We start from the raw sequence: 24,596 nt of genomic DNA, 5'->3' as shown, positions 1-24,596 counted from the left end.
GGGGAGGGGAGGGGAGGGGAGGAAGGGGAGGGAAGGAGGAGGAGGAGGGGTGGGAGGGAAGGGAGGAAGGAGGGAGGGAGGAAGGGGCGGCCCCGCTGCTGAATAATTCAGCGCTGGGAGCGGGGGAAGCTCCGCACCGGCACCGGGACCGCACCGAGCTCCGGAGCACCGGGACCGGCACCGGCACCGCGACCAGCACCGGGACCGGGACCAGCACCGCACCGGGACCGGGACCGGGACCAGCACCGGGACCGGGACCGCACCGAGCTCCGGAGCACCGGGACCGCACCGGGACCGGGACCAGCACCGCACCGGGACCGGGACCGGCACCGCACCGGGACCGCGACCAGCACCGGGACCGGGACCGCACCGAGCTCCGGAGCACCGGCACCGGGACCAGCACCGCACCGGGACCGGGACCGGCACCGCACCGGGACCGCGTCAGGCTCCGGGCACCTCACCGGGCTCAGCACCGGGCTCGGCACCGAGCACCGGGACCGCATCACGCACCGGGAACACCTCGGGCTCCGCACCGAGACCGCCCCGGGCTCCGCACCGGGACCGCATCAGGTCCCGGACGCTGCACCGGACCACACCGAGCACCTCGGTCCGCACCGGGCTCCGCACCGAGACCGCCCCGGAACCGCATCAGGCACCGGGACCACCCCGGGACCACCTCGGGCTCCGCACCGGGACCGCATCAGGCACCGGGACCACCCCGGGACCACCTCGGGCTCCGCACCGGGACCGCATCAGGCACCGGGACCACCCCGGGACCACCTCGGGCTCCGCACCGGGACCGCATCAGGCACCGGGACCACCCCGGGACCACCTCGGGCTCCGCACCGGGACCGCATCAGGCACCGGGACCGCACCGGGACCGCATCAGGCACCGGGACCACCCCGGGACCACCTCGGGCTCCGCACCGGGACCGCATCAGGCACCGGGACCACCTCGGGCTCCGCACCGAGCCCGCACCGGGACCAGACCCAGCTCCGCACCGAGCACCGGGCACCGCACCGGGACCGCATCAGGCACCGGCACCGCACCGAGCGCCCCGAACCGCCCCGGGCTCTGCTCCGAGCCCGCCCCGGGAGCGCCCCGAGCGCCTGGATCCGCACGGGCCCGGCCCCGAGCCCGGCCCGGTGGCCCCGGCTGCTTCCCGAGCCCCGCGCGGTGCCCCCATGGCTCTGGTGCTGCAGCTCCGCTCCGTCTCCGGCCTCCGCGGCAAAGGCGACCGCATCGCCAAGGCGGCGTTCCGGGGTACCGGGATCGGCAGCGGGAACTGGGGAGCGGGATTTGGGATGAGCGATTCGGGGAGAGGGATTTGGGGATGAGGGATTGGGGGATGAGGGATTGGGGGATGACGGATTTGGGGAAGGTATTTGGGGATGAGGGATTGGGGGATGAGGGATTGGGGGATGAAGGATTGGGGGATGAGGGATTTGGGGGAGAGCTATTTGGGGATGAGGGATTTGGGGAGAGCGATTTGGGGATGAGGGATTGGGGGATGAGGGATTTGGGGAAGGGATTTGGGGATGAGGGATTTGGGGGAGAGGGATTGGGGGATGAGGGACTGGTGGAGAGGGATTTGGGGATGAGGGATTTGGGGATGAGGGATTTGGGGGAGAGGGATTTGGGGGAGAGGGATTTGGGGATGAGGGATTTGGGGGAGAGGGATTGGGGGATGAGGGACTGGTGGAGAGGGATTTGGGGGAGAGGGATTTGGGGATGAGGGATTTGGGGGAGAAGGATTTGGGGAGAGGGAATGGGGGATGAGGGATTTGGGGAGAGCTATTTGGGGATGAGGGATTTGGGGATGAGGGATTGGTGGAGAGGGATTGGGGGATGAGGGATTGGGGGATCAGGATTTGGGGATGAGGGATTTAGGGATGAGGGATTTGGGGGGTCAGGATTTGGGGATGATGGATTTGGGGGAGAGGGATTTGGGGGAGAGGGATTTGGGGGAGAAGGATTTGGGGAGAGGGATTTGGGGGATCGGGATTTGGGGGAGAAGGATTTGGGGATGAGGGATTTGGGGGAGAGGGATTGGGGGATGAGGGACTGGTTGAGAGGGATTTGGGGATCAGAAGTTTTGGGATCAGGAATTGGGGATTGGGAATTGAGGGAGAGGGATTGGGAGGCAGGAATTGGGGGAGAGGGATTTGGGGAGAGGGACTGGGGGATGAGGGGTTTGGGGATGAGGGATTTGGGGAGAGGGATTTGGGGATGAGTGTTTTGGGGATGAGTGTTTTGGGGATGAGTGTTTTGGGGAGAGGGATTTGGGGATGAGGGATTTGGGGGAGAAGGATTTGGGGATGAGGGATTTGGGGATGATGGATTTGGGGGAGAAGGATTTGGGGATGAGGGATTTGGGGATGAGTGATTTGGGGAGAGGGATTTGGGGATGAGGGATTTGGGGGAGAGGGATTGGGGGATGAAGGACTGGTGGAGAGGGATTTGGGGATCAGAAGTTTTGGGATCAGGAATTGGGGATTGGGAATTGAGGGAGAGGGACTGGGAGGCAGGAATTGGGGGAGAGGGATTTGGGGGCAGGATTTGGGGACAGGTGGAGCAGGATTTGGGAAACTGGAATTCGGGGACAGGAATTGGGGACAGGATTTAGAGGGCAGGATTTGGGGGTGCAGGATTTGGGGGGTAGGATTTCAGGGAGCGGGATTTGGGGGACAGGACTGGTGGAGCAGGATTTGGGGAGTGGGAATTGAGCAGCGGGAATTGGGGGAGTGAATTGGTGGAGCAGGATTTGGGGAGCGGGATTTGGGGGCAGGAATTGGGGAGGTGGGGTTTGGGGAAGAAGGATTTGGGGACAAGGATTTGAGGGTCAGGAATCTGGGACAGGATTTAGAGGGCGGGATTTGGAGGTATAGGATTGGAGGTATAGGATTTTGGGGAGCGGGATCTGGGGACAGGAACTGGGGGACTGGATTGAGGATGAAGGGTTTGGGGCGTGGGATTTGAGGGGCAGGAATTGAGGAGCAGGATTTGGGGGAGGTGGGATTTGGGGTGCAGGAATTTGGGGGAGAAGGATTTGAGGGAAAGGATTTGGGGGGATGGAATTTGGGATGGGAATTTGGGGTGGGATTTGGGGACAGGATTTTGGGGGAGCAGGATTTGGGGTCAAAATTTGGGGAAGCAGGATTTTGGGGGTGCAGGATTTGGGGTCAGGATTTTTGGGAGCAGGAATTTGGGATCGGGAATTGGAGGTGGAATTTGAGGGACAGGATTTGGGGTCAGGATTTGGGGACAAGATTTGGGGGTGGAATTTGAGGGACAGGATTTGGGGGAGCAGGAATAGGGACAGGATTTGGGGATCAGGGTTTGTGGGACAGGATTTGGGGACACCCTGCATCCATCCCTGCCTCAGTTTCCCCACGCTACTCAGTTTCCCCAGACCTACTCTTTTTGGGATCCCCTCCCCACGGGTTTATCCAGGGAAAAGGGGGTGAACTCCCAGGGTGAAATTCCCGCCAGGAGCAGGGATCGTGTCCCAGCTGGAATCCGGCTGTGGGATCAAGGGTTTGTAGGATTGAGGCTCCCAAGGAGATCCCAAAGGAATCCTGTCTTTGTTTCGGGATCCAGGAACGGCCTGGATTTCTCCCGAGGATCCCGCAGCTTCCCATTTCCCACCGGGATCCGCAGCAGCTCCAAAGATTTCCATGGGAAGGAGGAAAAATTCTCCCGGGGCTGTGGAAGTTCCGGAGCTGCCGGAGCTTTTCCAAGGCTTGGGAAAGGCTCGGGATGGGATCCCAGCTCTTCCAGAGGCCGGGAATCCATGAAGGGAGAGTGGGATGGGGGCGGGAACAGCGATCCCAGCTCAGCAGGGGAATTCCAGGAATTCCATCGGGGTGGAAAAGGCAATCCCACCTCAGCAAGGGAATTCCAGGAATTCCATCGGGGTGGAAAAGGCGGGAACAGTGATCCCAGCTCAGAAAGTGAATCCCAGGAATTCCATCCAGGGATCCCAGCTCAGCAGGGGAATTCCAGGAATTCCATCGGGATGGTAAAGTCAATCCCACCTCAGCAAGGGAATTCCAGGAATTCCATCGGGGTGGAAAAGGCGAGGTGAATCCCAGGAATTCCATGGGGTGGAAAAGGCAATCCCAGCTCAGCAGGGGAATTCCAGGAATTCCATCGCCAGCCTGGATCAGCTTTCCCTGCTCTTAACGAGCTCGGGATCATTAACCAGGGATAATTAACCCTCAGCTCTCTGTCGTGCTTCCAGCTCCAATAAAATCCCTGGGAAGAGGCAGAATTCCAATAAAATCCAGCGTGGAGCCCTGGGAGATCCCAAATTTCCAGTTCTGGACATTCTCGCTCCCGAATCCAGCCCAAATTCCCAGTGGGACTTTGGGATTGTCGGGATCTGTCACTGCTTTGGGTCCAGGCTGGAAACAGGGAATGGCTTCCATTGGGAAAGGGGATCTTGGGCTGGGATTTTGGGAAGGAATTCCTGTCTGGGAGGGTGGGGAGGGGCTGGGCTGGAATTCCCGGAGAATCCCTGGATCCCTGGCAGTGTCCCAGGAAAGGCTGGAGCATCCCGGGATGGTGGGGTTGGAATGGGATGGGATTGGATGTCCCTTCCCACCCCACCCATTCTGGGATGGAATTCCAGGGAGGGAATTTCCAGGACAGCTGGATCAGTGTCCTGGGTTTTTTTCCTGGTCTTTTCCTCCCACAAATTCCCGTGGAAAAGTGGATTTAGTGTCACGCTGGGATGCAGCCAATGCCTGATGCTTCCAGGCGGGAATTCCTTTTTCCCAGGCTCATCCAGGCCCTGGCCAGGAAAATCCAGCTGCTGAAAAGGGGCTGGAAGCAGCTCGGGAAGCAATTCCAGGCGTGGCTGGATCAGGGAAGCGGATCTGGATGGATCCAACCCTTGGATGTGCTTGGAGAGGGATTTGGGCTCGTTACCTGCTCCAAACCTCGGATCCGCAGGGAGAGAAATTCCACTCCAAAGGCTCTCGGCGTCTTTCCCAAATTCCCTTTTTCCAAAGGGAAACCGAGGGAGCAGCTGGGGAATTCCAGGGATGATCACCGGGAACCTCCTGGACGCGCAGCCGGAATGTTTTGGAATGTTGGAGAGCTCTGGGGCTGGAATCCAGGATGGAATCCAGGCTGGAATGTTCCATGGGATGCAGGAGCCGGCTCGGGACGAGGGGATGGGAAAAGTCTGTAAGGACAAACGAGCGGGATGATCCTTCGGGATCTTCCTGGCATGCCGCGGATTCCGACAGCAGCAGGAAGAGGAAAACGGGAGTTTTCCGTGCTCTTGGAATCATGGAATGATTTGGGATGGAAGGCATCCTAAAGCTCATCCCATTCCACCCCGCTGAGAGCTCCTCCCTCGTTAGGTTTCCCTGGGAATGCTCTGCTGGCCCCTCACTCCATGGAAATTTGGGAATGCTGCCTGGGAAGCGTCCTGCTGGCTCCTGGTCCTCTCCGGGCGATTCCTTAAATCCCGGATGGAATTTTGGCTCTTGGATTGAGCCCCGTCCCGGCGCCCGTTGGAATCATTCCTCGGAAATAATTCCTGCCTGGAAGGGGCTGCCCAGGGCAGTGGGATCCCCATTCCCGGAGGGATTGAAATCCCGGTGGATGTGGCACCTGGGGACACGGATCAGGGAATGCCAAACTCTGTCCGAGAGGGGTTTTCCAACCGCAATAATTCCACGTTTCCATGGTTCCTTCCCTCACCAGGGCCCTGTCCTGCCCTGGGGTGGGACAGGATGGATTCCAGGCACGCTGACCTGGAATTCCGGGCCTGGAATGTGTCCGGTTGGAGCTGAGACACGAAATCCCGCACCTCTGGAAAAGCTTTGGACCCTTGACCATGGAATGAGGAGCCCTCTCCCAGCTCCTGGCTGGATATTCCTCATTCCTCTGGTTTTCCTGGATCCCTGAGCCCGGCACAGGGATTCCCGTCCCCATCCCAGCCCCATCCGGCAGCGCATCCTGAGGGATGCGCCGGAGCTCCCGGCTGGAAGAGGAAGGAGCGAAATCCGGGATAAAGCATTCCCGAAGCTGGCGTGGGAAGTGGCGCTGCTCCTTCTCTCCTGGGAATCCCGGGAGCCACAGCGTTTTCCAAGCTGGGGAAACTGAGGCACATATGGAATTCCGGATCCAGGGGAGCAGCCGGGGAGGGCGAGCGGTGGATCCTGCTCTGGAAGTGGAGGGAAAAGATGGATTTCGTGGCCAAAATCCGCTCCCAGAATCCTGGAATATCAGGGATTCCTCTCCATCCACAGCTTTGGATTTGAGCCCCACATTCCCAAGGGATCCAGAGCTTTCATCTTTGCCTTTAGGATTGTCCCAGTTTTCCATCAGGGATTTGGGAATGGGATCAAATCCCGGCGGCTCCAAAGGGCTCCCGGATCCGTTGCTGTTCCGTTTCTCCCCCTCCCTGTTCTGCACACGGAAAAAAAATAGGGATGACTCCAGGATTTTCTGGGAATTCTGGCTTTACAGGAAAACAGGGAATTTTCATCACCTGACCAAATTTTTGGGAAGCTCCAGCAGGATCTGAGCTCTGCTCCAGTGTCGCTTTCCCATGGGAATTCCCACTTCACCCCGGCTTAATTGCGTTTGTGTCCGGGGCTAATTAGGGAGCCGGGAGTTAATGGATCATGAAGAGCTGCCAGGAGAGGATTCCCTTTGGGAATGGGGCTGGGAAATGAGGGATATCACTCATGGATACCTCCTGGAGAACCGGTGGATAAAAATTCCGCCGTCAGGAAAAGTCTGGGATGCTCCTGGATTGGGAAGGGCTGGAGCAGGGAGGCTCCGCAGGATCAAGGGGCCTCTCCCAGGAGGTGGAATTCCCGCGGAGTTTTTCCATCCCGCTGTTCCCAGATCCCAAAATCCCAGGCTCTCCCAGGGTCTCCCAGCCCTTTTTCCACCTGTTTTCCCTCTTTTTCCTCTCCAGGACTTTCCTTCTACACCCGAGTGTTGGAAAACTGTGAGGACGAGGCCAAGTTTGATGAGGTAGGAGAAGTTTTCCATCCTTTTTATCCCAAAAATCCCACTTGCTTTCCCGGGATTCCCTTGTCCGGGCGAATACCCAGGATTCCCAGCCCTGGTGAAATCCCTGTTCCAAATTTTTCTTGGCATCTTCGTTGTCTGCTCCAAGGTTTCTCCTGGCAGGGGCCAAATGGGATTCCTGGCTGGACACAGGTGGGAAAATCCCTATGGAATTTTCCAAGGTGGGGGTATGGATTAAAAACATGAAATTTTCCGTGTTTTCTACAATGAATTTCAGGAAAAATTGTTCATCCAAGCTGGGAAAATCCCGCTGGGATTTTGGATCCATTTTCCTTTGTCTCAGGAGGAAAAAGCTGGGTTTTCCCCCCCCATGAAATTCCTTCTTTTTCCTTCCGGCACAGAATTCCCAGAGGAGCTGTGGCTGCCCCTGGACCCCTGGAAGTGTCCAAGGAAAAGCCTTGGAGCAACATGGGACAGGGAAATTTCCCTGCCCATGGAATAGGATGGGATTGGAATTCCCTTTCTACCCAAACCATCCCATGAACAATTCCAGGGCTGGAACATCCCGAATTTTCAGGAATTTCCCCCCCTCCAAGCCCCACCCAACTCCATCTCCCACCACCCCCTCCATTGCTTCCTGTGGGATTTTTTTTCCCCCCCATTCACCACACGCCATTGGAAAACTGTGTTTGGGAATGCTTGGGATCGTGTTTGGATCAGGAGCCGTGTCCAGCCTGGAATTCCAGAACTTTTAGGGAAGCGAATCCCTCCTGGAGCAGCCACAGGCTCTGCGAGGCCATGGAGGCATTCCTGGATCAAATCCTTCCTGCCGGGGGAATATCCAGGGAATCTCCACCCTCCTGTGGGCACAGGGAATTCCTGGGAATAGTTGGAGTTCAAACCACTTGGATTATCCAAGGCAGATCCCAAATCCTGGAGCAGGAGGTGGGGTCGGGCTTTGCTTCCTGGGAACAGGGACAGGACAGGGGGAACAGCCTCAGGCTGGGCCAGGGAATTTCAGGCTGGATTTTGGGAACAATTCCTCCACGGAAAGGGCGGCCAGGCCTTGGAAGGGGCTCCCGGGGAGGTTTGGAGTCCCCATCCCTGGAGGTTTCCGAGGAATTCCTGGATGTGGCACTCCAGGAATTGCCCTATTCCTGCATCTTGGATTCGACGATCCCAGAGGGCTTTTCCGACCTCGATAATCCCTGGATCCTGTGATCTCAGAGCTGAGCAAATCCATGTGAATTCCCTCTTTTCCTGCCCCCTCTTCCCATGAATCAGGATCCAGATTTGGATTTCAATCCCCAGCGGTTTCCATCGGTTTGGTTCCGCTCCATTTCTGTTTTCCAGTTATTTTCTCCTTCATTCCTTAAGGAATTCTGCAAGCCCTCTGCTGCTCCGGAGCCTGCTGGATATTCCAGATCCTGGAAAATTCCAGAGGCTGCACACAGCTCCCTAATTCATCAGGAATGTTTGCGTTTCGGGCTGCATCCTGAAGGATTTCATCTCGGAAGGGCTTTTCCGGGAGATCCCCCGCAGCCTGGGAGGGAAGGGAATCTCTGGGAATGAAGGGCCCAAATTCCTCGGAGCTGAAGTTTCCTGGGATCATTTCGGACAGGCCCTGAGGCACGAGCTGCTCCCCTCAATTCCAGGAAACACAAACCATGGAATCATGGAATTTTGGGTGGGAAGAGACCTTAAAACTCTTCCCATTCCATAGGCAGGGGCACCTTTTCCGATTCCAGTTTATTCCAAGCCCTGTCCAGCCTGGCCTTGGACACTTCCAGGGATCCAGGGGCAGCCACGGCTTCTCTGGGAATTCTGTGCCAGAGCCTTCCCAGTTTCCCGTTGGTTTTTTCCCCATCACTTGGAAAACCCCTTGGATCACCCTGTGGCTCCAGCCACGACTTTTCCAGACTTATTTTCCCCCTTTTCCTTTGGCAAACGTGATCCCGGAATTTAGTGAATCCCTGGACATCGTTCCCCACAATTGCTGCCACTTTCTCTGCCTTTCCTTGGCTTTGGAGTGGATTTCCTGGGATCTGGTAGATCCCAAAGCACATCCAGCACCTTTTGGATGGAGGTGACAAGGGACCAGGCTGGGAAAATTCCCATTATTTTTTCCTCCTCTCTCTGGGAAAAGGAGCCAAGGGCTGCTGGTGCAGAGCCCTGAAAAGTGGGAATAGGACAATTCCTCCAGCCAGAGGGGCATTCCTGCAGAATTCCTTCCTGGAAAAGGCTGTCCGTTGGTGGAATTCCCAGAGGGATTTCAATCCATGTGGATGTGGGGAGGTGGACCAAGGGTGGCCCCGGCAGTGCTGGGAATTCTTGGATTTGGGGATCTCCAAGGATTTTTCCAACCTAAACGCCTCCTTGATTCCATAACCTTGGGATTGCCAGGTGATTTCATCACCGGATCCAATCCCCGGAGCATCAAAACATTTGGGAAAAAAGCAAGGAGAAAGCAGGGGGAGGACTAAATTCCATCCCCACATGGAGAGCTCGGGATAAATCCTGCGGCAGGATCCGGAGCGGCGCCGGATCCGTTGGTGTCGTTTCCCATTTCCCTTTTATATTCCAGTAATTTTTCCTTTGCTTCCTTGTCTCTGCAGACCAATTAAAACCAGGAATAAATAGCTCGGGAATTGCTGAGGAGGCACCGGTTCCTTCCTGGGAATTTGCTGGATGAGCAAATTCCCTTCCCATGGTTTTCAATTCCACTCTGCTGCTCCTGGGAGGGATCCTGGATCTCGGATCCGCTGCCTCTGGCACATTCCTGACCCGGGATGCTCCAGGAGTGGCTTGGGATGCTAGCATTTGGGAGGTCCTGGGGCTTGGAAAACTGGGAATTCAGGGGGTCGGGCTGACAGGGGGATTTGCCTTGGGAAGCAAAAATCATGGAAGGGTTTGGCTGCAGAGGGAATTTAAAGAATCATCCGATTCCAGCCCTGACACCTCCCACTATCCCAAGGTGATCCAACCTTTCCTTGGACACTGCCAGGGATCCAGAGATTCTCTGGGAATTCCAGCCCAGCCAGGAATTCCTTCCCAAGATCCCAAAATCCCAGGCTCCCCTTTCCCAGTGGAAGCCATTCCCTGGCTCCTGGCCCTCCAGCCCTTCCCCAAATTCCAGCTCTCCTGGAGCCCCTTTGGGATTGGGAAGCGTCTCCAAGGATTCCCTGGATCCTTCCCTGATCCAGCTGCACATTCCCAGCTCTTCCAGCCTGGCTCTGTATTCCCATCCTCATCCAACGTCTGTATTTATATTTTCCATGTGTGAATCCATGGAGTAGTTGGCACTGGGCACATCCTAAGTGACATCCCTGTAAAACAGCCCTGCTGCCTTTTTCCTGGGAAAAGTTGCCTTTTTCCAGGGAAAAGCAGCCTTTCTCCATCCCCATCCCCTCCACTGCTGCTCCCTGGAACACTCCTGGCTCATCCCTCTCCTCCTTTTCCCAAAAAACTCCTGGATTATCCTTGTCCTTCTTTTCCTGAACTCTCCTTTTCCCAGCCAATCCTGGCTCATCCCTCTCCTCCTTTTCCCAAAATCCTCTCAGCTCCTCCTTCTTCCAGCTGATCCTGGCTCATCCTTCTCCTCTTTTTCCCAAAAAACTCCTGGATGATCCTGGTCCTTCTTTTCCTGATTGCTCCTGGTTTCTCTCTCTCCTTTTCCCAAACAATCCTGGCTCTTCCGTTCCCTTTTTCCAGCTGATCCTGGCTCATCCATCTCTTCCTTTTCCCAAAACGATCCTGACTCATCTCTCTCCTCCTTTTCCCAAAAAACTCCTGGATCATCCTTGTCCTTCTTTTCCTGAATGCTCCTTGTTCCTCTCTCCTTTTCCCAAACAATCCTGGCTCTTCCTTCTCCTTTTCCCAACTGATCCTGGCTCATCCCTCTCCTCCTTTTCCCAAAAAACTCCTGGATCATCCCTGTCGTACTTTTCCTGAACTCTCCTCATTCTTCCCTCTCCTTTTCCCCAAACAATCCTGGCTCATCCCTCCCCTCCTTTTCCCAATGAATCTTTGCTCATCCCTCTCCTCCTTTTCCCAAAACGCTCCCGGCTCATCCCTCTCCTCCTTTTCCCAGACTTTCCGCTGGCCGGTGGCGACCAACATCGACGGGAATGAGATCCTGGAGATCCAAGTGTTCAACTACAGCAAGGTCTTCACCAACAGGTGAGTCCCTCCTTCCCGCAGCCCACCCGGATCCCATCCCGCGGGAAGAGGCAGTTCCACTTCCCTTTGGAGGCGGGAGGGCGAGGAATGTGCCTGTTGGAGTTTCCTGGGAATTTCCGGTGCTGTTCGAGCGGCTCAGGGGGGTGAGGAATTCACCCCGGGAATCCTGCGGTGCTCAGCACCGAGTTTATCCCAAGTTGTGCCGTTTGTTTCCGTAAAATTTCCGTGTTTTGAAGGAAATTGGAATTTTTTTTTGGTGCATGGTCCAGGTGGAAGTTGATGCCGGAATGTGTTTTCCCGGATTTTCCAAATGCTGTGGGTGTTGGATTGATTGTGTCCAGGGAAATTGGAGCTGCCCCATCCCTGGAAGTGTCCAGGGAAAGGTTGGATGAGGCTTGGAGCCACCTGGGAGAGTGGGAAGTGTTGGGCTTGGAATGGGATGGGATGTAATGTCCCTTCCCACATGGATCCCGGAGGACACCTGGATCAGGAAAGGATCCAGGGAAATCTTGGAGCCACTTCCCAATCCCAAAGGGGCTCCAGGAGAGCTGGAATTTGGGGAAGGGCTGGAGGGCCAGGAGCCAGGGAATGGCTTCCAGTGGGAAAGGGGAGCCTGGGATTTTGGGACCTTGGGAAAGAATTCCCAGCTGGGCTGGAATTCCCAGAGAATCCCTGGATCCCTGGCAGTGTCCAAGGAAAGGTTGGATCACCCTGAGATCGTGGAGGTGTCCCTGGGATAGGATTGAAAGTCCAGGGATCCCACCCAAACCATTCCAGGATTCTGGGATCAACAACACTCAGAATCCATCCCGAGGGATTTTTATGGAAGTTGAGTATGGAAAAGGGAAGACAGACCCTTCCTGGAGTCCAGAATTCCCAATGAACACCCTGGATCTCAAAATTCCTACTCAAGGAAGAATCAGGATGGGGATGGATCCAATCCCAGGGATGGGAAAGCTGGGAATATGCAGTTGGATTGGGAAAGGATCCAGGGAATCCTTGGAGCCACTTCCCGATCCCCAAGGGGCTCCAGGAGAGCTGGAATTTGGGGAAGGGCTGGAGGGCCAGGAGCCAGGGAATGGCTCCCCACTGGGAAAGGGTAGCCTGGGATTTTGGGATCTTGGGAAGGAATTCCCGGCTGGGAGGGTGGGGAGGAGAAGAGAGGAGCTGGTGCTGGGAACATCCCTCCAGGAATGCTGGGAACATGTGGAATAGGAAATCCCACTAAACCAAGGCAGTGTCGGAACTCCAGCCCATTTTCCTTATCCGGGAATAAGTTGGATGAGGTCGTGATGTTTCTGGGAACATCCCTCCAGGTATGCAGGGAATTAGTGGGAAAGGAAATTCCATAAAAACAGGGCAGTGCTGGAGCTCCAGCCCATCCTCTGAATCAGCTGGAGGGGAGGAGGGAGAATTTTGGGAACATCGCTCTGGGAATGCCGGTAACAATGCGGGAAAAAAATTCCCGTGTTCTGTAATTCCAGCCCATCCTCCTTGTCCAGAAATGAGGAGGAAGAGGAGGGAGAGGATTGGGAACATCCCTCCAGGAATGCAGGGAATGTCTGCAATAGGAATTCCCATGAAACCAAGAGCTGGAACTCCAGCCCATCCTCCAAATCCTCTGGAGGAGGAGGAGGAGGAGGAGAGGAGGGAGAGGCTTGGGAAAGCTGATCCGGGTGCTCCGTGAATAATTCACGAGCAGCTGATGAAGGCCATTGATCAAAGGCCTGGAAAAAGGCGGGATACCTGATCCAGGACCTGATCCAGACCCTCCGGAATGACCTGGGAGTCACGTCCCAGCGGCTCCCTTTGTTCCCTGTCCCTGTGGCTGTCACCAGCAGCCAGTTCCTGGGAATTTGATCCTTGTTTGGCCTCATCCAGGTGCCTCTGGGTCCTGGTGGGTTCATCCTGGCTCCGGAGGGTCCCCGGGAGCATTCCCAGGGTGCTCAGTATCCAAGGAAAAGGGCAGGGTTGGATGAGGGGGAAGCCTCCTAACCCCTGAGATGGACCACGGCATCCCAAAAATCCTGTCCCCAGCTCCTGGATTGGGAATTTCCAGGCTGGGAATCTCTCCAGGACACATCCAAAGCATCCAGGAGCCACATCCTGCCTGTGGGTCATTCCCAGGTGGAAATTCCCACTGGAAAAGCTCCACACGAGGGAAGGATCAAAAACTGTGGGGCCTCCACGTCCTGGATAATCCTGGGAGATTCCCATGGCATGGAATAATCCATCCAATCCCATCCTGCAAAATCCTGGTGTGAGGAGGGATGACCTGTGTGGGAATACCGGGATCCTGCTGGAATTCAGGTGTTTTCCATGGTCTCCTGGTCCCTTGGGAGACCTTCAGAACCCCTCCAGGATGGCAGAAAATCCCTGGGATGTTCTCCCATGGTTCTGGGCCCTGGGAGAGGCTGGATGGAGGAAATTTGAGATCCCAAATTTTTTGGGGAACTTGAGCAGGAAAAGCCACCCGGGGGCACTCCTGAGGGATGTGGGAATGGGAAGATCTGGGGAAAAAAAAAGAAGAGGCACATCCAGGGATGAATCCAAGAGGCAGCCGTGATCCAGCGGCTACGGAGCATCATCCCTGTGGCCCCATTCCCAAACTTTTGGGACAGCCTGGCCCAGCCTTTCCGAGCAGGTTTTCCTTGTGCAGAAAACAGGGATAACACCGGGCGGAGATCCCAGTCCTTAAGGAACGCGCACAAAACCCAGGAGCTTTTGCTCCAAGGGGTTCCATCTCCTCCTTGTCCCTGTTTTCCTCTGGGACCTGGCCAAAGGCCCAAAGCCACATCCCAAACCTGGATCACAGGTAATTTTCCTATGGAAAACCGATCCCGCAGAGGAGAAGAGGCAGGAGCTGCTCCGTTCCCTGTCAGGGACGCCACGATCCGGATTGCGAAGGGTTAAATCCATCCTGGGAGTCTCCGGGATGGAAAAGGAGCTTGGTCCCGGTCTTTGTTCTTCTCCAGCCGTGGAGATCCTGGCACAGCTCAAGTCCTTTGTGTCTCCGGAGGGATCCTCCTTTCATCCGTGGAAAATTATCCAGAAAATAATCCGCGGAAAATTACCTGGAAAATCATCCGCGGAAAATTACCTGGAAAATCATCCACGGAAAATTATCTCCTGCTGGAGCAGGAGAATGGAAAAAATTAGCTCTGGAGCTGGAGGGTTCCCCGTTGTCCGACTGCCTTCCCCACACGGAGCAGTTACATGGGATTTCGGGATGGAATTCCCAAGGAAGCTGTGGCTGCCCCATCCTTGGAAGTATCCAAAAAAAAAAAAAGTTGGATGGGGCTTGGAGCAATCTGGGATTGTAGAAGGTCAGGGTTGGAGTGGGATCAGCTTTCAGGTCCTTCCCACACAAACTATTCTGGAATTCGGTGCTGGAATCCCTGGTGCCCAGTCCCTGCCTGCAGCCCCTCGGGTGTATCGGATTTTGTGGAATTTTTCATTTCCGGATCCAAACTTGGAGCGACACCGATCCAAACACGGAGTGAGAGCCTGAGCACGCCCAAATTGCCACTCCAGAAATCTCATCCCGAATCAAATTTCCTGGCGGGATATTTCCATACCCGGGGCTGGCTTCACTCATTATCCTGCTCCACTCGCATTCCAAAGAAAAATAATTTCTGTTTATTGGGAATTTTTGCAAGAGCTTTCTGAAGAAAGAGGGGGAAGAACGTGGCTGGAGCAACTTTTAATACCTGGAGGCTGCTGAGCTGGAGCAGCTGGAGTGTCCCACATTCCTCCAGGTATTCCAGGGGAAAACAAACCCGGAGTAATTACGGGCTCTTGCAAGTGGCGGGAAGGGGATAATTAGGAGGGAAGCGATTTTGGATGCTCTAATTCCACGGCGCGAGGCAATTCCGGATAAAGCTGCAATTTGGCTGGAGAGGGAAAAAGGCCCCAGAGCAAGCTCCAGGTAGGAGCTGCAGGAGGAAGGAGCTGGAATTAGCCAGGATTGCCCAATCAGGGATTTGGAAATTTGTGGAAAAGCTGCAGGTTCCAAACTGGAATGGGCCTCCAAGCCCCGGTGTCCAACCTGGCCTTGGGCACTGCCATGAGGGTTCAGCAGGATAATTCCCTGGAAAGGGGCCAAAAGGTCTGGAATCCCTCTGCTTTCCTTATCCCACCCTTCCAGGGGTGTCTGCAAGTGGGGACCAAACTGGCATAGAGGTCCCAGGATTTGGCTCTTGTTCCCAGGAATGGATGGATCCATGGATCCGTGGGTGGATGGATGGAGGGATGGATCCATGGATGGATGGATGGCTGGTGGGAGGTATGGATGAATCCATGGAGGTATGGATGAACCCATGGATCCATGGATAGATGGATGGATCCGTGGATCCATGGATGGATGGATGGATCCATGGATGGATGGATGGATGGATGAAGGTATGGATGGATCCATAGATCCATGGGTGGATGGATGGATCCATGGATGGATGGATGGAGATGCCATTCCCAAAAAAGAGCCTCTCCCTGGCTTCAGGAGCAAGCCTTGCCCATGGATCAAACAGTATCCAAAGGCTGAGGGAGCAGAGGAGGAAAAATGGGATTTCCTGGACTGGAGGATGCTCTTGGCACAGACAGGTGGAATATTTGCCCTTGGAAAACCAGTGCTGGAAAAGCCTGACTGGATTCATGGGATTCCCCATCCCCGCAGTGTCCCTGGAATCACCCCAGGGATACAGGAGGCATCCCTGGAAGTTGGGATGCACCACGAGGGCAAAGCCTGGTGGGTCCCGAGGTTCGGAGCATCCCGGACTCCCTGATCCCGGGATTTGAGCGAGCTCCAGGTGCGGAACCGGCGTGGCTGGGGTTGGAAACCAGAGCCGCTCCTCAGCGCTGATAAAATTACAGATGACCCAGAAAATTTCCCTTTTTTCCATCAGCAGAAATGCCGGGGAAGGGAGGGAGCAGGGCCCTGATGAATTATGGAACAACTCGGAATTGAACGGCTGCACAGACAAGTCCTGAATTTTTAATTCCGTCTTGCTCGGATCCTGCCGGGGGAAGTGGCTTGGGAAGGATCCGAGGAAGGACAGGAGCTTCTCTGGGAACCTGTGCCAGGGCTCACCACCTCCACAGCCAGGAATTCCTTCCCAAGATCCCAGGAATCCCTGCCCTCTGCTGCAGGGCTTGGAATGGCTCTGAGTTTTGCCGTGGGTTTTGTCATGGATTCATGGAATGCTTTGTGTGGGAAGGGACCTTAAGGATCGTCCTGGTCCAACCTCGACACCTTCCGCTATCCCAGGGTGCTCCAACCTGGCCCTGGGCACTGCCAGGGATCCAGGGATTCTCTGGGAATTCCAGCCCAGCCCCTCCCAGCCTGGAATTCCTTCCCAAGATCCCAAAACCCCAAGCTCCCTTTTTCCAGTGGGAAGCCATTCCCTGTGTCCTGTCCCTCCATGCCTTGTCCCCAGTCCCTCTGCAGCTCTCCCGGAGCCCCTTTAGGCTTGGGAAGGGCTTCTGAGCTCTCCCTGGATCCTTCCCTTCTCCAGTTGGACATTCCCAGCTCTCCCAGTCCTTGGAGCAGCTCCAGGGCCTCCTCTGGGCTCTCCTGATGTTGGATCCTGGAGCTGGAGCAGCTCTGCAGGGGGGATATTCCAGGAGGAATTTCCTGTTCCTTCCTCAGCCCTCTCCAGGCATTGAGCACCAGGGAGCCAAAAGCTCCTGGATCCACCTGGATCCTCCTGGATCCACCTGGATCCAAGAGGAGCAGGGAAGCCACCACCACGCCTGGGAATGGTTTGGGTTCCAATCAGGTTAAAAAACAGGGACAGCTGCAGGAATTCAGAGCCTGCAGGCTCCAGTCCTAAGGAAAAGCTGGAATTGGCCTGGATGATCCTTGTGGGACCGTTCCAGCTCAGCATATTCCATGGAATGAACCCAAGGAATACTTTCCAAAACAAAAGTGCTGCTGCTCTGGCAGAAAGGGAATAATGTTGTTTTCCAAACCCTGAGATCCAGGTGGATACAGCAGCTTTTTCTTCGTCCTGGAGCAGAAGAAGGACGTTTCCATAGGATAAATTATTTCTTCTGGGCTGGGAATTATGGAGCAAACAAAGGAAAGGTTTTCCTGTTCCATGTCCTGCGGGACACCTTGGAGACAGAGCTCTGCCAGCACTGATCCATGCTTGGAATGTGGAAAATGAGGGATGGAGGTGGAAATCCGGGAGGGGCTGGAGCGTGTCCAGGGAAGGGAATGGAGCTGGGAAGGGAATGGAGCCCCAGGAGGGGCTGAGGGAGCTGGGAAGGGAATGGAGCCCCAGGAGGGGCTGGGGGAGCTGGGAAGGGAATGGAGCCCCAGGAGGGGCTGAGGGAGCTGGGAAGGGAATGGAGCCCCAGGAGGGGCTGAGGGAGCTGGGAAGGGAATGGAGCCCCAGGAGGGGCTGAGGGAGCTGGGAAGGGAATGGAGCCCCAGGAGGGGCTGAGGGAGCTGGGAAGGGAATGGAGCCCCAGGAGGGGCTGGGGGAGCTGGGAAGGGAATGGAGCCCCAGGAGGGGCTGGGGGAGCTGGGAAGGGAATGGAGCCCCAGGAGGGGCTGAGGGAGCTGGGAAGGGAATGGAGCCCCAGGAGGGGCTGGGGGAGCTGGGAAGGGAATGGAGCCCCAGGAGGGGCTGAGGGAGCTGGGAAGGGAATGGAGCCCCAGGAGGGGCTGGGGGAGCTGGGAAGGGAATGGAGCCCCAGGAGGGGCTGAGGGAGCTGGGAAGGGAATGGAGCCCCAGGAGGGGCTGAGGGAGCTGGGAAGGGAATGGAGCCCCAGGAGAGGCTGGGGGAGCTGGGAAGGGAATGGAGCCCCAGGAGGGGCTGGGGGAGCTGGGAAGGGGCTCAGCCTGGAGAAAAGGAGGCTCAGGGGGACCTTTCCCCTCTCCACAACTCCCTGGGAGGAGCCGGAAGGGATCGGGATCTGCTCCCAGGGAACAGGGAGAGGGAATGGCCACGGGGAGGTTCAGGTTGGATGTTGGGAACAATTCCTTCACATCATTGGAGCTTGGAGCCGCGTGGGATGGTGGGAGGAATGGGGATGAGCTCCAAGGTCCATTCCCACCCAAAGCATTCCATGATTCCATGACCTGGTGCAGAAGGATGAGGGGCAGCCCCTGGTCCTTGTTTGAGTCACCAGCATGGAAACCATTGTGGACACTCCGTATGGAAAAGGCCACTTTGGGATCCCTCAGCGGCATCCCAGGAATTCAAGAGTGATGGTTCCCAAATGTCCTTCTTTCCTTATCCCAACAGCATTCCCTTGGGATGGCCCCTCTCTCGGCTTCTCCTTTTCCCATCATCTCCACTGAGCCCCGATCTGGGATCTCTCCTCTCCCTCTTCCTAAGGAAAACGGGAAGCAGAGCCCCGCACGGCTCCTCGGATAGCAAATCCCTTTCCCGTGAAAACCCGGTCCGGGTGGGTGAGAACTTCCAGGATTTCCTCTCCTTTGCTCCGTAGGCTCATCGGGACGTTCCGGATGGTCCTGCAGAAGGTGGTGGCGGAAGGGCAGCTGGAGGTGACGGACACGCTCATCGATGACAACAATTCCGCCATCCAGGTGGGTCACCGAGGCCAGCGTTCCCGTCATTCCCGGACCCGTGTGTCCATGTCTCCCGCTGAGCCTGTGGGAACAGGGATATCGGTGTTCCTTGCCTTGATCCCGCTGCTCCTGCTCCGAAGGGATGAGGCAGCCGGGAATGTCCGGAGGGTACAAAGAGAAACCCAGACTGGAAAAGCGTGGGAAGTTTGGGATTGGGGAAAAAGCAGGGATGGGCCCAGCCTGATCTGAGCACGGACAGGGAGAAGCAGAGCCCAGGATGGAATCACTGAATTCCAGAGGAGTTTGGGTGGGAAGGGACTTTAAATCCCATCCCATTCCAGCCCTGACACCTCCCACTATCCCAGGGTGCTCCAACCTTGCCTTGGACACTGCCAGCGATCCAGGGATTCTCTGGGAATTCCAGCCCAGCCAGGAATTCCTTCCCAAGATCCCACCCCAAGCTCCCCTTTCCCACTGGAAGCCATTCCCTGGCTTCTGGCCCTCCAGCCCTTCCCCAAATTCCAGCTCTCTTGGAGCCCCTTGGGGATCGGGAAGCGGCTCCAAGGATTCCCTGGATCCTTCCCCGATCCAGCTGCACATTCCCAGCTCTCCCAGCCCTGGGATTGGATCCATCCCCATCCCAGCTCCTCTCTGAGAAGGAACTTCAGGAACAAGGGGGTTCATTGGGAATCTCAGGACTCCAGGACGGTTCTCCCTTCCTCTTTCCTCCCTCTTACATCCCCAGATTCCACAAAAATCCCTCTGAATGGATTCTGAGTGTCCTTTATCATGGAATCATGGAATGGTTTGGGTTGAAAGGGACCTTAAAGCTCATCCAGCTCCATCCAGCCCCTGGCAGAGAGCAGGGAGAAATGGGATATTGGGAAGGAATTCCTGGCTGGGAGGGTGGGAAGGAGCTGGGCTGGAATTCCCAGAGAAGCTGTGGCCACCCCTGGATCCCTTGGAGGGGGCTTGGAGCAGCCTGGCACAGTGGGAAGTGTCAGGGTTGGAATGAGATGGGATTTAAGGTCTCTTCCCACCCAAACCAGTCTGGGATTCCAGGATTCCATCCCAAGCCCTCGCCAGGCTAGGAGGTCATCAGGAATTACTTTGCCACCAGGAATTTGGGAGGATTCAACTTCCATCCATTCATTTTCCCTCTCTGCCTTTTGTGACACCGAAGGGCCCCAGAAATACGGGATTTTCCTCCCTCGGAGGGCGATTTTCATCAGGCAACTTCCCAATAAACCAGAGAGCAGCTGGAATTATTTTTCCCAAGCACATCTGCACTCCTTGCATTTTCCCTCCCTCCTCGGGACTGCATTCCTGGTTTTTATTGGTTCCGCTCCCTCTATCCCCCCCAGGAGAAGCCACTTAATGGAATCCTGCTCTCCTCCCTGCTAATTCCAGGAATTCCGCTCATCCGCCCCTGTCCTTGGTGCTGGATGAGGCAGAGGCTTCCCGGGAAAAAGGGGGGGGCGGCTGATTTTTTAATGGAACCCCCGGGGTTGGATATCAGGATCAGAAATAGCCACGTTTCCAAGCAAGTTCCAAAACTCCGTTTCCATGGGAAACGGCTCCCGGGAGACGGGAACGCAGTGAGGGGAACGAAACAGCGGCTGCTCCGAACAGCGGGAGATTTTCCCTCGGGATGGGGGCTCGGGATGACGGGTGCGCTCCCGAAATGGGGTGTGTGGGGGGGTTCCCATCCTGCTTTTCCTGGAAATTCTAGGATTCCAGGTGAGAAGCTGCCTCAGGGATTTTCCGTGTGATCCAAGGGTTTGAGAAAAGAGAGTTGGAGGCCACGGAGCTGCTCCGAGGGCTGGGAGAGCTGGGAATGTGCAGCTTGATCAGGGAAGGATCCGGGGAATCCTTGGAGACGCTTCCCAAGCCCAAAGGGGCTCCAAAGGAGAGCTGGAATTTGGGGAAGGGCTGGAGGGCCAGGAGCCAAGGAATGGAATTTCCACTGGGAAAGGGGAGCTTGGGGTGGGATCTTGGGAAGGAATTCCTGGCTGGGCTGGAATTCCCAGAGAATCCCTGGATCCCTGGGAATATCCAAGGGTGGATTTGGATCACCCTGGGATAGTGGGAAGTGTCCCTGGGATGGGATTTAAGATCCATGGATCCCATCCAAACTGTTCTGGGATTCTGGGATCAAGGACACTCAGGATCCATCCCGAGGGATTTTTATGGAATTTGGCGATGGAAAAGGGAAGTGAGACCCTTCCTGGAGTCCCGAATTCCCAGTGAAGCCCCTGGATCCCAAAATTGCTTCTCAAGGAGGAGTTGGGATGGGGATGGATCCAATCCCAGGCTGGGAGAGCTGGGAATGTGCAGCTGGATCAGGGAAGGATCCAGGCAATCCTTGGAGCCGCTTCCCGATCCCCAAGGGGCTCCAGGAGAGCTGGAATTTGGGGAAGGGCTAGAGGGCCAGGAGCCAGGGAATGGCTTCCACTGGGAAAGGGGAGCTTGGGATTTTGGGATCTTGGGAAGGAATTCCCGGCTGGGCTGGAATTCCCAGAGAATCCCTGGATCCCTGGCAGTGTCCAAGGCAAGGTTGGAGCACCCTAGGATGGTGGGAGGTGTCGGGATTGGAATGGGATGGGATTTAAGGTCCTTTCCCACCCATCCCGAGGCAGTTTCTGGGAACAGCCCCATTTTTCCGTGATGGAACCCAAAGGAAAAGTTGGAAATTGTTTTCCTTTTTTCCCGGGCTGGCTGAGAACCCTCCCGGGCAGCTCCCGACTTTATTGCCTTGGCCAGGAGATTAAAAACTCCAGGAATGCCGGGACCATGAGTGAAATTCCGGCCTTGTCCAGTCTCCTCCAGCAGCAAAGCCGGGATGGCTCTGAATTAATTTTTTTCTCAAGCAGCAGGAAAAAAGAAAATCCATAAAAAATCAATTTAAATTCCCCAGGGAAAGATCAAAACCACCTTCCCCCCACCTCAGCTCTGCAGGGAAGTTTCTCCCTCTTCATTTTCTTTCCCATTCCATTGTTTCCAGCGGGATTTTCTCCTAATTCCAGCCCACACCCCCTAATTGCCCTTCCAAGGCATGATCCCACTCATCCCACAGATCTTTCACTTTGTTGTGTCCTTAATTTTTCCTGCCTTGGAAGGATTTTTTAATTTTTTTAAACTCCTAAATCCAGCTGGGAAAAGAGATTTTAACCCCAAGTATCTGAAAATGAAAAAAAAATGAACATTCCAGCTTTGATCCCTGCTTTTCCTCCTCATTTCCTTTTTTTTTTTTTTTTGTTTTTTTTTTTGTTTTTTTTTGTTTTTTTTTGTTTTTTTTTTTTTTTTTTTTGGGGGTTTTGTTTCGTTTTGGTTTTTTTTTTCTTTTGACATTCTCCAATAGCTCTGGGTGTGATTGGCTCAAATTTGGATGTTGAAAAAAAATAAATAAATAAAATAAAAAGAAGTTATATCAATCAAAACCTTCCCCCAGAGCTCCATTCCCAGCTGGGACTGAGTCACCCTTCGGCTGTCACGTGCGGAATGCACAGAATCCCTCTGGAATTGTGGTTCTCTTCCCAAATCTTGGATTTTCCTTGTTTGGAGCAGGTGGGGAGGATTCACCTCCTCTTAAACATAAACATTTTTTAGCCTTTTCTCTTTGTTTTCTTTATTTTTTTTTCCTTTTTTTTTTTTCCTGGTTTTTATCTAAAATCCATTGGTTTGAACCCAAAATTACAGATAATTTCTCCATGGAAGCGGAGTGGAGGTGGAAAAGTGCTTTTCTCCTTGTACTTTAATCTCGGCAGCAGCTGATGGCTTTTCAAAAGAGACATTTTCTAGGAGAGGGAATTGGGAATTGCTCTTTGGCTTTTTTTTTCTTTTCTTTTGTTTTGTTTTTTTTTTTTTTTTTCTGGTTTGCTTTGTCCAAATCTGAGATTTTGGAAGGACCTTGGCCACGGGACCAAAGGCAGCGGGATGAAACCCCACGGATTTTATTCCATTTGGAATGCAGGGGACGATTTTAGGGAGAAAAAAGGAGAGATTTTAGGGAGAAAAAAGGAGAGATTTTGGGGAGAAAAAAGGAAATATTTTAGGGACAAAAAAGATTTTGAGGAGAAAAAAGGAGAGATTTTAGGGAGAAAAAAGGAAATATTTTAAGGAGAAAAAATATTTTAAAGAGAAAAAAGGAAAGATTTTAGAGAGGAAAAAAGGAAATATTTTAGGGAGAAAAAAGGAAATATTTTAGGGAGAAAAAAGGAAAGATTTTAGGGAGAAAGAGACTTGAAAGCTCCAAACCTGAATTTGCTGCAACCTGGAGAGAGTTGGGAATGGCCAGATGGAAAAGGGAGAGGAACTTACTCAGAGTTGGTTCATCCAAGGAGGTTGGAGGTGGGATTTCGGGAAGGAATTCCTGGCTGGGCTGGAATTCCCGGTGAAGCTGTGGCTGCCCCTGGATCCCTGGGAGTGTCCGAGGAAAGGTTGAACATTGGAGTTGGAGCACCCTGGAAGGTGGAATGGGAATGGGATGGGTTTTAAGGTCCTTTCCCACCCAAACCATTCCAGGATTCCGTGATCCATAGGGAGCTTGAGGTGAAGCTTGGATATGGCCAGTGCCAGGTCCCTTCGTGTCCCCAAGCCCCACCTGGGCTGGTCACGGCCAGACCGGGAGATCCAAACCAGGACCGATCCAGGACTCCCCAGGGATGCCCATTCCTAAAAAAAACCCCACCCTGCCCAGCCCGGAGACAGGACCAGGCTGGAGTGAAGCACCACAAATCCATGGATTAGCAGTATCCCAGGGTAAAATTCCCAACAAAGTGGTGGACCAGGGAACACAGCTCCGCCATCAACTGGCTCCATCTGCTCCTGGTGCCTTCAGCTGCTCCCAGGGTTTGCAGCTCTTCCGGGCTTTTCCTTCTCCCAGCTCTGCCGCCGCTGGTCTGGGATGCACCAGGAATTCCGGTGAACCAGGGCCATAGTCAGATCCCTCTCTGGCCAAACGCTGCTCTCCAGGTGTCCAGGTGTTGGAACCCTGGCTGCTGGGAATTTCAGACTTCCTGTACTGGCAGACTGACCCCCAGGAGAGCACTGCGTGTGTCCTGAGGCCCTGGAGAAGCTTCCAAAAGGGAATGAGAGCACTGGGATTACGGGTGTGGAGTTGGTTAGGAGTGTGTGATGCCACAGGGTGGAAAACTGAGAGTTTGGGGTTTTAGAATGCAGTAATATACATGGAGCAAGATGGAGGTTTTAGGGCAGTGGCTGCTCCTTCTTTTTCACCTTCTTTTTCATTTTTTTCTTCATCTTCTTCTTCACCTTCGTCATCTTCTTAATCTTCATCTTCCTCTTAATCTTCTTCTTTATCTTCTTCTTATTCATCATCTTCTTCTTCACCTTCTTCACCTTCTTCTTCTTCACCTTCTTCTTCACCTTCTTCTTCACCTTCTTCTTCACCTTCTTCTTCACCTTCTTCTTCACCTTCTTCTCCTTCTTCTTCTCCTTCTTCTCCTTCTTCATCTTCTTCACCTTCTTCTTCCCCTTCTTCTTCCCCCTCTTCTTCTTCTTCCTCTTCTTCTTCTTCCTCTTCTTCTTCTTCCTCTTCTTCTTCTTCCCCTTCTTCTTCCTCTTCTTCCTCTTCCTCTTCTTCCTCTTCCTCTTCTTCCTCTTCCTCTTCCTCTTCTTCCTCCTCTTCTTCTTCTTCTTCCTCTTCTTCTTCTTCTTCTTCCTCTTCTTCTTCTTCTTCTTCTTCCTCTTCTTCTTCTTCTTCTTCTTCCTCTTCTTCCCCTTCTTCCCCTTCTTCTTCTTCTTCTTCTCCTTCTCCTTCTCCTTCTCCTTCTCCTTCTCCTTCAACTTCAACTTCAACTTCAACTTCAACTTCTTCTTCAACTTCTTCATCTTCTTCTTGTTCACCTTCTTCTTCT

The 24,596-nt window shown here is 54.5% G+C and overlaps 1 protein-coding gene and 1 long non-coding RNA gene across 5 annotated transcripts in view; one reads left to right on the top strand and one right to left on the bottom strand.

The window, feature by feature from the left end:
- Window positions 1-399: 399 nt before the first annotated feature.
- On the bottom strand, window positions 400-1,087 carry LOC137470101 (uncharacterized). 2 transcript variants are annotated; one of them, XR_010996874.1, is made up of 3 exons: window positions 955-1,087; window positions 520-832; window positions 400-477 (listed from the first exon to the last, which is right to left on the bottom strand). It is a non-coding gene; the product is annotated as an uncharacterized lncRNA (long non-coding RNA). The 2 variants fall into 2 exon arrangements; XR_010996873.1 differs by having other exon boundaries at window positions 520-913; window positions 955-1,073.
- Window positions 1,030-24,596, top strand: part of OTOF (otoferlin) — a 126,010-nt gene continuing 102,443 nt past the window's right edge. The window contains exons 1-4 of one of the 3 annotated variants that reach the window (XM_068183092.1): window positions 1,030-1,264; window positions 6,945-7,003; window positions 11,091-11,179; window positions 18,636-18,735. In XM_068183092.1, coding sequence (XP_068039193.1) covers window positions 1,186-1,264; window positions 6,945-7,003; window positions 11,091-11,179; window positions 18,636-18,735 — 327 coding nt within the window. In that variant the 5' untranslated portion in view covers window positions 1,030-1,185. The remainder of the gene's footprint in view (window positions 1,265-6,944; window positions 7,004-11,090; window positions 11,180-18,635; window positions 18,736-24,596) is intronic. The other 2 variants (XM_068183090.1, XM_068183089.1) reach the window with 2 other exon arrangements.

This window comes from Anomalospiza imberbis, chromosome 3, assembly GCF_031753505.1.
Source record: "Anomalospiza imberbis isolate Cuckoo-Finch-1a 21T00152 chromosome 3, ASM3175350v1, whole genome shotgun sequence".
Taxonomy (NCBI): Eukaryota; Metazoa; Chordata; class Aves; order Passeriformes; family Viduidae; genus Anomalospiza; species Anomalospiza imberbis.
Note: the sequence above shows the minus strand (reverse complement) of the source record. Positions and strands in the feature narration are given on the sequence as shown.